General features: G+C 48.9%; 1 protein-coding gene across 1 annotated transcript; it reads right to left on the bottom strand.

Moving 5' to 3' along the window:
• Positions 1–4,646: 4,646 nt before the first annotated feature.
• LOC121156111 (chymotrypsin-like elastase family member 3B) lies at positions 4,647–10,269 on the bottom strand. Its single transcript, XM_040979725.1, has 8 exons — positions 10,230–10,269; positions 8,898–8,983; positions 7,764–7,861; positions 7,535–7,663; positions 6,030–6,166; positions 5,642–5,784; positions 4,922–5,074; positions 4,647–4,673 (listed from the first exon to the last, which is right to left on the bottom strand). The coding sequence occupies exons 1-8, from the start codon at positions 10,267–10,269 to the stop codon at positions 4,647–4,649; spliced, it is 813 nt and encodes a 270-aa protein (XP_040835659.1).
• Between the last annotated feature and the right edge of the window lie 622 nt (positions 10,270–10,891).

The raw sequence follows: 10,891 nt of genomic DNA, 5'->3' as shown, positions 1-10,891 counted from the left end.
TTCAAGCTCTCTGGAAGAACTGCAGGAGGTTCTTGTAGCACCAGGACCTAGGAAATCAGTATTTGGATGGCTTCTTGCCAATCAGCCATCATCTCGCTTGGCAGTGACATTCCTTGATTATTTTGACTCTTTTGAGTCTCTGGGTACTCTTCATTCTCCATTCTGGAATGCTCAGAAAAATTATGCCAGACTCTCAGGCACAAAGAGAAAAGTTAGATACAGCAACACAGACCATGAAGGTTATTAAGCATTGAGATCTCATGGGTCATGTGCAGAGGTTATATTGTAAGAATAAATGTATAATGTACATACATGATTTAGAGATGATGGTTTTAAAATCATGGGAGTCAGCTTTCTCCAAACATGTGTACAGAATAATTTGGAGGTCTGCAAAGCAGTTTATGAAGAAGTAAAAGAGAAGAAAACCTGTGTGCATTTACATTTGTTCTTCATCTTTATCTCCTACATGATGATGACGAAGTATACACTGTACCACTTTAACAGCTGTCACCAGGGTGGTCCTAAGCCTAAAAAAGATCTCTAGTCAAAGACTCAGATTCTAAGCACTGTCCCCTCCTCTTACTCCCAATTCAGTGTTGGGTAACTTGTCAGAATGCTAGTAGTGCAGGTTCCAGTTTTGGGGTGATTGACAGTTCCAAGGTGAACATATCAGCCATCGTGGGGTAAATAGGTGTGAACAAATTAAATACTCATAAAATGTCAGGGAAAAATATTGCTTCACTTCCAAAAAAGAGGTTACCTACAGGCAGAGCACATCCTACATTATTTACAAAGACAAAGTTCACATGATAGAAAAAGCAATTATGAATGAATTTCACTGGGTCTACATCCAATGAGGGAATGGATCACTTTAAGGATCACGGTCTTGTGTACCCTGCTCTTCTGAGGCCCCAGGGCAGTAGTTCTAGCACTTAAAGTCTCTCCTACTTCCAATCCAGTAACCAGATGTGTTACCAGAGCAGCAACTGATCGTGGGTGACACTCACTCACACTGAAGAGCCGCCTCAGCTCACTCAGCTCACTCGGGCACCTCTGCCCTGCAGGATGCCGGATCCATTCCCCAGGAGCCCAGAACGGATTGCAGACCTCACAGCTTGGAACACCATTTGGAAACTCATTCTTCCCACATTATCTGGGTTCTGCTCAGCTAACAAAGTACTTATAACAGAGTTGATTAATAACCAATAATGTTTATGTTAAAGCTGTAATACCCCAAATTAGTGAGGTGATTGATGTGCCATCATTCAAAAAGTAACTTTAGTCAGGGAAGGGCGGATGAAACCATGTCAGGCACAGGTTAAGTGATCATCAATGGGCGATAACTTAGCCATTGTCAGTCACTCAGTGGGCTGCTTGGGAGCCTAGCAAACAATGATGTTACACATGGTGGTCTTTTGACTGCCCTAGTCTTCAGTGCTCAGTCCTTCTTAGGAGGAGCTGGAGGACTTGGCACAGCCTAGGCCTAGGCAGTTTTTTGACTTTGGATCTGTGTTTTTTTTTCAATTGTTAACTGGGCAGGGATGAAGCAGGTGTTGGGTCTCTAAAAGCTCACCTAAAGCTGTGTCAGAGAGGATACGCAAAGCCCTTTGACTGGGTGATAGCCCAAGGGGTAACATTGCTGAAGAAGGGAAGATGGGCGCTGTGTCCACACAGCCACCGCTGGGCTGTGATCTTGTAAATGACTCTTCTGTGGTTTAAGGGAGTCCAATTCCAGCGCTCTCCTTCCTATCAGGAAGAACCTGAATCTTTCCTCTCCTGACTCCTACAACTGTTTCTACCTTGCACCTTCTCCTTGACTTTTCCTTTCTGTAACAGGTCCATGACTCCTAGTCAAGGACTTCCAATCGTTTCTCCCAACTGGGAGGTTCTCAGAAACCTACTGGGAGTGAGGAAACAACACTTTGGGGCTTGTAGCAGTGACACTTAAACAGTTTAGGTTTATGTGCTTCTATGTGGATGATTCAAAGCAAACTTTAAGGTTTGCATCGTGTTCCATTCCTTTTTCCCCACTCCCTGTTACTGGCTGCTCCAGGCACACTGGTCTTGTTATTTGCAATCCTCAGAAGCCCATATTCCCCTGTTTCTCTGATCACCACTTTCAGTGCCTTTTCCTGAGATCCAGTTCAGATGCATCCTCTCTACAGCTGACCTTGACGTCCTCCTTCTGCCCCACATCCATCCATCTTGTTGTCCTTTACGGCCTCGTTTGTTCTCATGATCACAGCCATAAACTATGTAGTGCTGTTTTGCTCAATGTGGGCTGCATGCACATTAGAGGTTCCTTAAGCTTTGATTACATGGTGCTATCATAGCTGTATGAGAGCAGCAGTGATGTCACATTGAGTCTTGCTGTCTGAGAACGGTACTTTTGCTGTTCATATCTCAGCCCATGTCTTAAGATGCCTTGTTGTATGGCATAGTTAAGAGACAAGGATGAGACCTGTTTATTTTCTATGTAATGCATTAGAGGTAGGGTCCATAAGGCCGTAACACTCAGGTGCCAATACAAGTCTTGCTGATTGACAACAAGCCTAGCGAGGGGCCCAAAGCGTTTCCTAGAGATTAGTACAGGGAAGTTGTGCTGTGTATCTCGTCTCCCAACTTGTATTTCCTTATCAAGATGTGAAGTTTACCTTCCACTCTGTGTGAAAGAAGCTTTACTACAGGCATGCCTACAATGTCTGCTGCCCTGGGAATATAATCCCATAGATCAGCTGCCTTAATAAACTTTTAAAATCTGGTATGAAGCTTTCTTCTACATTTTTCCATCTCAGGATTCCCACTCAGTTCACAGGTGCATTACCTATTCCAGTAATGTATTCCATAATTAACAGATGAACGAGTCTCCTGGTTTTCTTTAGACAGATACAGGGATATAGAGAGCTTCAACCTGCTACTTTACTTAAATGTCTTCAACAGAGAGAACTGGGCTTGGGCAAATGATGGAGCCTGGAGCTCCATCCAGGTCTCCGCTATGGATGGCAAGAGGCCCAAGTCCCCTGGTGTGACCCATAGTGTGTATGTTAGCAGGAAGCTGATACTGCAAGTGGAGCGAGATGTAGTCTAAAACCAGGCACTCTGCCAGTGTGGGACAGAGAGCCTGACCAGCATGGTCACTGCTGTGCTCCACACCCAGGTCTATGTTCCCTCGCATCCATTATCGGCAGAGTTCAGAAGATTAAGGGCACTCTATTTTGTCACCATGTCCCCAGCACTTACAGTGAAGCAAGAGCTGGATAAAAATCAATTGTGTGAATCAACAAAGTAGTGAATGAACAGAGAAGTATTGGATTTTATGAGAAAGCCCATCTTATAATGACCACCAGGGGCACAACTGGAATTTAACAATGCTCAGGTTTACTAACTTGATATATTTTCTGAATTAGTTCCACTTGCCCAACATCACTTAGACTTGCCAATGGAACAAGTGGGCAGCCGTGTTTTCCTCTTTCAACAGCAAAAATTAGGTCCTGGCTATCTCAATCACCAGGAAGACAGACAGTCAAACTCTCTGTGGACCAAAGATACACATTCTGGGAAAACACTCATCTCAAAGCCACACTTGTATCCCTGTTTATTGCAACAGACTAGACCACTCTGTCAGTTATAGAGAAGCCTGACATTAATTAAGACAAAGGAAAGCACTTGGACACTGCATCCCTGGTTCACTCAGAGCCAAAGCAACAACCAAGCGATAATTCAGCTAAAGCATAAGTTATTTAACCAGATGTATTTATTTATTTGAAAGTAAGACACAAAGATAAATAGAGATAGAGGTCTTTCATCCATTGGTTCATTTCTCAAAGGGCCACAATAGTGTGTATGACTAATGCCAGTCTGCACTGAACATAGCAGGCATTTGCCTTTTATGAGTCTCCCACATAGGTGCAGGTATCCAAGGACTAGGGCCATCTTGCACTGGTTTTCCAAGCATATTAGCAGAAGTTGGATTAGAAGCAGATTAGCTGCAGCTCAAACCAGTGCCCTAATCCTAACCCTAACCTTAATCCTCACCCTAACTCTAATCATAACCCTAAACCTAAACCTTTTTTCCCTACCAGCGAAGGCTGCAATTGTAGGCAGTCTCCTGGGGACTCCATACTAGGGGACCTGCTTATTCAGTTGTCTTTGGACTGCCTCAGTTTCCACAATGAAAATCCTGGGCCTGGTATCTCCATCCCAGGCCAACCAAGAGGGTGGCAACCCCATCCTGACCCCTTCTTCTCCCTGGGCCCAGGATTTTCTTGTTCTCACATGAGAGGCTGACTCTTTCTCATCTCTGCAAACCAGTTCTCTGATCTCAGGAGCAGGCCAGAAAGGAACAGACAATGAAGGAAAAAGACCGAATTTGGGACTTGCTGAGAGATCTTTATTCTTTATAAAAGGATGGATGTGGAAGGACACCACTGGCTGAGGTCAACCCCAGTTTCCTAGAAAAGAATGAAGTGACAGAAAACGTGAGTTAGCTTCATAAGTTCTGAAGTCAAAGGAACTGGAGTCAGCTCCCAGATGACATGGACAAACCCTCTTTAACCTGCTGTCCCCATTGATGTCCGGGCCCTCAGCTTCCCCCATTATAGCTCTCACTATCCCTCACTGTTATTGCTCAATCCAAATCTCCTCCACTAGGTGGCCACATTCCCCTCTGTCCTCTAGGACAAATAAGGATCCAATCAGAGGAAACACTGAGAAACCCTCTCTGAATAAGGAAGTGCAAAGCTCCACCCAAAGCCTGTGATGCTCTGAGGCCACACAGAGCAGAACACAACCCAGGTCCCTTGGGAATGTCCCCAAGGACCTCCCCCACTGCCCTTCTAGGATCCCCTCCATCTTATTTTCTCCCCTGTCTCCTCTCAGGAGATTCTCTACCTTGAAGTCTTCCCCACTGCCCAGTCCTCACCTCTTCAATCCAGTCAATGTAGGCCGATACGCGTGTGAACACTGTGGGCTTCTTCTCTGTGTTACAGCCACGGGAGGACACAAAGCTGGTCACTCCATGGACCTCATGCTTATCACGCTCTCCGGGACAGTTGAGGGGTCCTCCAGAGTCACCCTGTGATGGTCAGAGGGGTGGGGACTGAGCCATGTCTCAGCTGGAAGGAATTGTCCCTGACCTGGGGGTTGCAGACACACCCGCACTGCTGCACCTCTCCCAGCCTCAGGGCCTCAGCTGGCCAGGACCAGGGTCTGTGCTACCACAGCTGCTGAGCAGGAAGGGACCCACACAGGACCTCAGCACAGCCCCTGGCACAGAAGGAGCCCCGAGAGACGCCAGTGACCCCTGCTGGCAGCACCTTCCCTGCTGCCTAGGAAGACTCAGCTGCCACAGCACAGTGGTTGAGGATCCCTGCAGAGCCCAGAGTGGGTGACTCAAGGTGGTGGTGTGAGTGTCCCTGCTGTGCTGCTGGGGCAGGCTGAGCAGGAGGAGGGACAGTGATGGCTCCAGGTGAGGGGTCCTGTGAGGTGGGCCAGGAGTCAGGGTGTGTGGGCTGTGCTGACTTCCTCCAAGTGCTACCTGGTCTGGAACCTGACTGGGGCCAGCGGAGAAGATAACTCCTCCATGTCAGATGGCAGGGGACCTTGGGCCTTACCCACATGGGACAAGTGTTTGGTAACTCACATTGCAAGCAGAAACTTCATATCCACCAGCACACACCATGTTGTTATTCACATAGGAGCCCCACCAGTCAGGCTGGGTGCAGTGTTCGTAGTCCACCACGGGCAGCAGCCCTATCTGCAGCTTGTTTGGGAGTAGCCCACCAGCTGCAGAGACAGAGAACAATGAGGGCCCAGGATTCAAGGTTTAGTGAACAGATGTGGGTACTGTAGGCCACAGCTCTTCCCTGACTGATGGGAGTTTCTCCTCCCACAAACTCCACCAGCCTCTTGCTCTATGCAACTCTAAGATGCTCATTTGGACAAATTAGTGTTTGGGAGGCTTGGAGACAAAAAAAACTCAAAGACAAACCCTGGAATGGTATCTGCCAATGTCGCTGCTCAGCACTTACTGGAGAGCCTGCCCCAGCCAGTGACGCAGCATTTTGTCCCATGGGGCAGGATGTAGCCAGCAGGAGGGAGGCAGGCGGGCCGGACCTCCTCTGTCAGCACTGCACTCTGTGATAGCTTGAGGAGAGCGATGTCATTGCTGTGGGGAGGGGAGAGTCAGGTGGAATGTGTGCTCTGATTGGAGCGGGTCCCATTCTGGGTCTTTGTTGGAGATTCTGTCTGCTCCTTTGTTTCACTCTCAGTGAAAAGGCCTTGAGAATCCTCCTACAGCTTTTGTTCCCTGCAAGCCCTTGCCTTTATAATTGCCCTTGGTAACACCCCTAGTCCTCACACTGCAGTGTGTTAGAGGGTCCTGGAGGACTGTGACATACAGTTCCTGTGCGGCCACTGGGCACAGAGGTTAGAGGCTGCATGTCCCATCCGTGTGCAAGGTGCAGTTCCCAGCTCTGCTTCCCATAGCAGTGTCCTGCTCATGTTTAACCTGAGGAGGTTGAGGGTGGCCCAGTTGCGTGGATCTTCCCACCCAGCTGTGGATACTGAGTTACAGTTCCTGGCTTTTGCCTGGTCCAGTCCTGATGGTATAGGCATTTGGCTTCTGAATCGGTAGATAAAGGTTTTTTTTTTCTTTATCTCTGCCTTTCAAATAAATAAAAATCAATACATAGAATAATTTTAAAATCCACACAGAAGTCTTGGGGTGCTGCCTAATCCATCTGATTCAGTGTCTGGCCAAGGCTGGAGGTCTGATATTTCCCACAGGTTCCTGGGGATGCTGACACTGCATACCCACAGAACACACTTTGGGAACATTACTGTGTCTGCTGTCACTCAGGACATCTTGCCTGGGTCTCACTTTTCTCCCTACTTCTCCAGGAGCTGTGATGATGGGTGAAGAATTCCATAACAATACTCTAAGTCCTATATTGGGTTGTCAGAGCTCTGCCTCTTCCTGTCATCCTCTCTCCAGAATTGGATAAGCCACCTGGGCACACAGATGTGCACACAGATGAGGACTGAGCAGGACCTCCCTGCCCATCTCCAGTGTCACAAATCCTTGCTGCAAGTCACCTGGGTCAAGTGGAGACCTGAGGCCCAGAGCAGGGTACTCACTGTCCAGGACACTCATGGAAAGAAAACCAGAGCATAGACTCTCAGCCCAGTGCTCCTCCTCTGCCCACAAAGCCAGGAACCAAAGCTGTGCTGGAGGAACCTCTGCTGAGCACAGGACACCTTGGACTTGAGGAAGGAACATAAGGGTCCTGGGCTGCAGGGACACTGAATTTAGCAGCCAAGGGGGAATTCCTGCCTCTTCCTGGCTTGCTGTTCTCTGTTCAGGGAGGAGGTGGGAGGTTGGTGTTGTTGGTCGCTGAGGCTCTGGCCAGTTTGTTTCCATAAGCTAGGCTTAGGCTACTTACCTTCCCCACTGACCCTGGGAGTCTCCTAGATGAGCTGTAGGTCATGGAGGGAAGAACACAGGAGCCTGGTTCCAGGCTGGGGGCTCACTTACCCGCAGGAGAGGCAATTGGAGTTCCATTTCGGGTGCACAATAATGTCACTCACAGTGATGAATTGCTCAGGTCCCTCTATCACTGAGCGGTCGTACTCTCCCAACACGACCCGATACGTCCGGCCACTCCTGCCATGGGTGAAGAGGTCAGTCTAAGCTTGACTGGCAATCTCCCATAGCCACCATATGGTCTCACACAAGGACAAAGGACAGGAAAAGGAGAACTCACGAGATACAGTGGCCAGCAGTCATAACCCAGAAAGGATCGATGAGGGTCCCACCGCAGGTGAAAGACCAGCCTCCATTCACCTGATAGTACAGGGCTACCTGTGGGCCAGGACAGAGTGATTCTGAGAGTTTAGGCCTGCACTCAGGTTGCTGTTCAGGTATACACTGCACATCTTGGGAGGGAACCATCCACATTGATAACAACAGCTCCTTTGAAACAGTTGATGCACACCTGGTCATCATGGCCTTATCTCTTACTACTGGGATACTGAGATCCCCTGGTTTCCCCACCCAGACCCTATAATCTCTGTAAGGACTTCCACATTCTCTGATTTCAAGAACAGTCTCAAACCTCTGTCTCCCCACTGCCTTCTACCCTCTCAGGACCCATTCTCCTACTCCTCAGCTCTTCCAAGCCTCTTGGATCTTCTGAAGCACAGCTCACCCTGACACCTTTGCCTCCCTTTTCATTTCATACTCATTCACATTCTCAGTATCTCTCTGGAGATCAAGATTTGTAGAACATGGCCCCTGGCCCCAGGCTGGCTGTGGTCTGTGTACACATATACTGACTGCACACAGGCTGCTCACTCAAGCACACATACGCTCTGGATGCTTTCCTGCTGTAATGGCAGGGCTAAGTCACTGCTGGAGAAGCCATGTGGCTGACAGGGCTACAGCACTCACTCTCTGCCCCTCCTAGAACATGCTTCTTAGTGTCCCAGATAATGTTCTGGGCTATGGAAATGTTCTCTGTCTTTGCTGTCCGCAGTGGGAACCACTGACCACATGTGGCTCTAGCACACTTCAAATGTGGCTGGCACAGAGGAGCTGAATGTTGAAAATTACTGAATTTATTTAATTCACATTTATGTGTCCTCATGTGGCTAATGGCTACTGTGTTCCACAGCACAGCAAGTCTTGCCCTCTGTGCTGCCCTCCACTGCCTTGATCCTACTCCCCCAAGTGACTTTGTTCTAGACCTCAGAGCCATGCCATGGGACTCAAGAAACTGGAACTGAATTCCAGCTCTGCCTCTACACAGTGTCTGGATTCCTGAATTATTGGGTCAAGGCTGTAGGAGGTTGCTTGGCGTCCAGAGCCCACAGTGTTAGTCATTGGGTATTATTCTTACCTGCCAGGGCTTGCTGTAGGGCACGGCATCCTCACCATTGACCACACGGCTGGAGGGGTTGAAGGAAGGCTGGTCAGAGCCTGAGGCTAGAGAGGACAGTAGATATGTTAATCAACTAGAGGGCCCCGGTAGGAAAATGGGGCAATGTGCCAGTCGTAGGGTGCCTGAAATGGGCTGTGTGACCCCAAGTGACCACTTATGAAAGGTAAGCTTTGGGACTAGAGCAGGGGTTTGCTGAGACCCCAGGAGTCCAAGAATGGAACTAGACATGCAGCCTCAATCCATGGGTTGCTTGAGGATGGTGATGCTTAAGACAGTACCTGGAGACTTATGAGCCCTGTCACAGAGTGTGAAAACTCTGGGGTAGGCCTCTGGTGTGATGCTTATGATATCCCTTGGGACCCTACATCCTGCTTCATGATAATTGGTGTGATTCCTAGCTCAAAAGTTCTGATAATGCACACCCAAGGAGGCAGCAGTGACGGTGTGAGGATCACTTCCACCTCTGATTTCTGGTTTCAGCCTGGCCCAGCTTGGCCTTCGTGGACATTGGCATAATGAGGTAGGACATGGGAGATCTCTCTATGTCAGCTTCTCTGCCCTTGAATAAAACACATAACAAAAACATTCTCTAAAATATTGGAGGCAGTGAAGTAAGACTGCCTGGGTTCACAGTGCAGCTGCATCCCTCGTCCTGGGAGAATATTTTACTTCTCCATGGGTCAGTTTCCCTAGATATAAAAGGAGGACAAGGTCAGCACTGACGTCATGGAGCAGAGATGCAAAGCACCTGGGATTGTAAGTGGAAAAGTGTCTTAGTCTTCTGTCTACCATAGAGAGAGTGCTCACGGAATGAATGTTCTCTGTACCACGACTCTCAGCCAGGGGAGGAGACTCAGAGGTGGTAGCCCTGAGCTGCAATGTAGAGACAAGGAAAAGGCCAGACCACAGGCAGTAGAGCTGGGTGTTGGCGGTATGAGAGAGAATTGGAGTGCTTAGCCTGGGAATTAAAATTTTACCCGACACAGTTAAAGCACAAAGCCAGACTCTGAATCACATAGCTTTGTTAACTGCCCCACCAAGGACTCCCTCCACAGCCCTTGGTGGTGCTCACAGTCCTTCTGCTGAGCTGGTCCATCCCCTGCTGTCCTCCTTTCTCCCCCCAAGCACCAAGCTAAAGCCCTCATCGTTGTGTCCCAGGTACACGGTACACATTGAGACCTCTCCTATGGAAGCAGATGTTGGGGATCACAGGACCTGGGGTGGGAAGCAGATTTCAGGGCTTCTGGTCCAGGGCAGCACAAGGAGCACAGACTCAGGCTGGGGGCTTACCCAGGGCCACAAGGAGGAGGGAGCTCAGCAGCTGCAGCATCTTGAGTTTGGAGAAGACGGGAGGGAGACACACAGCCTGCGCTTTAATATAGGGCAGAGGCAGATTGAGGAGGCTGGACTGGGCCCTATTCCAGAACAGGTGGTGCAGCACCAGGTCTCCCATGTTCAAGGCCATGGACAGCACTCACTGTACATGGAGGAGTGACAGCCTATGGAAGTACCAAGTTCCTTGTAGCTTGCGGCTGCTCAGGTACCACCAGGTGGCCAGTTGATAGCAGGGGAGCAGGATGGGAAGTTGGCATCAGAACATGACGCCTTGTCGGGAACCCCTCAGCTCTGCATTCACATCCTGCTTGTGCCAACTCCCAGCTCTGAGAATTTGGGCACATGACTTCATTTCCCTGAGTTCCAGTTTTGCCACCTCTAACATGAGATCAAGATTCATGTCTCCTTTAATGAAGAGGTCTTGTTGAGGGAACAAATAGAGATAGCTGAAGATGGATTGACTGAGACAAAGAGCTCCTGTATACTGATTCACTCTTGAAATAAGTGCAATGGTGGAGCTGGGAAGACCTGAATCCTGGAGCCTGGAACTTCTTCTGGGTCTCTTGTGTGTGTGGAAGGAATCCAAGTGCTGAAGCCATCACATACTTCCTTCCACC

The sequence above is a fragment of the Ochotona curzoniae genome, unplaced genomic scaffold, assembly GCF_017591425.1.
Source record: "Ochotona curzoniae isolate NIBS_2020 unplaced genomic scaffold, NIBS_Ocur_1.0 contig_3255, whole genome shotgun sequence".
NCBI classification, from domain to species: domain Eukaryota; kingdom Metazoa; phylum Chordata; class Mammalia; order Lagomorpha; family Ochotonidae; genus Ochotona; species Ochotona curzoniae.
This window is presented reverse-complemented; position numbering and strand designations above follow the sequence as displayed.

What these genes read in the sequence shown, in the direction of transcription:
- LOC121156111 (XM_040979725.1), bottom strand. Translation starts at nt 10,269, where the DNA reads ATGCTGCAGCTGCTGAGCTCCCTCCTCCTTGTGGCCCTGG. An exon ending in TGGCTGGGGCAGGCTCTCCA is followed by an intron (nt 5,785 to 6,029) that starts GTAAGTGCTGAG and finishes CTGTCTCTGCAG; the next exon opens with CTGGTGGGCTACTCCCAAAC. An exon ending in ATGAAGTTTCTGCTTGCAAT is followed by an intron (nt 5,075 to 5,641) that starts GTGAGTTACCAA and finishes TGACCATCACAG; the next exon opens with GGTGACTCTGGAGGACCCCT.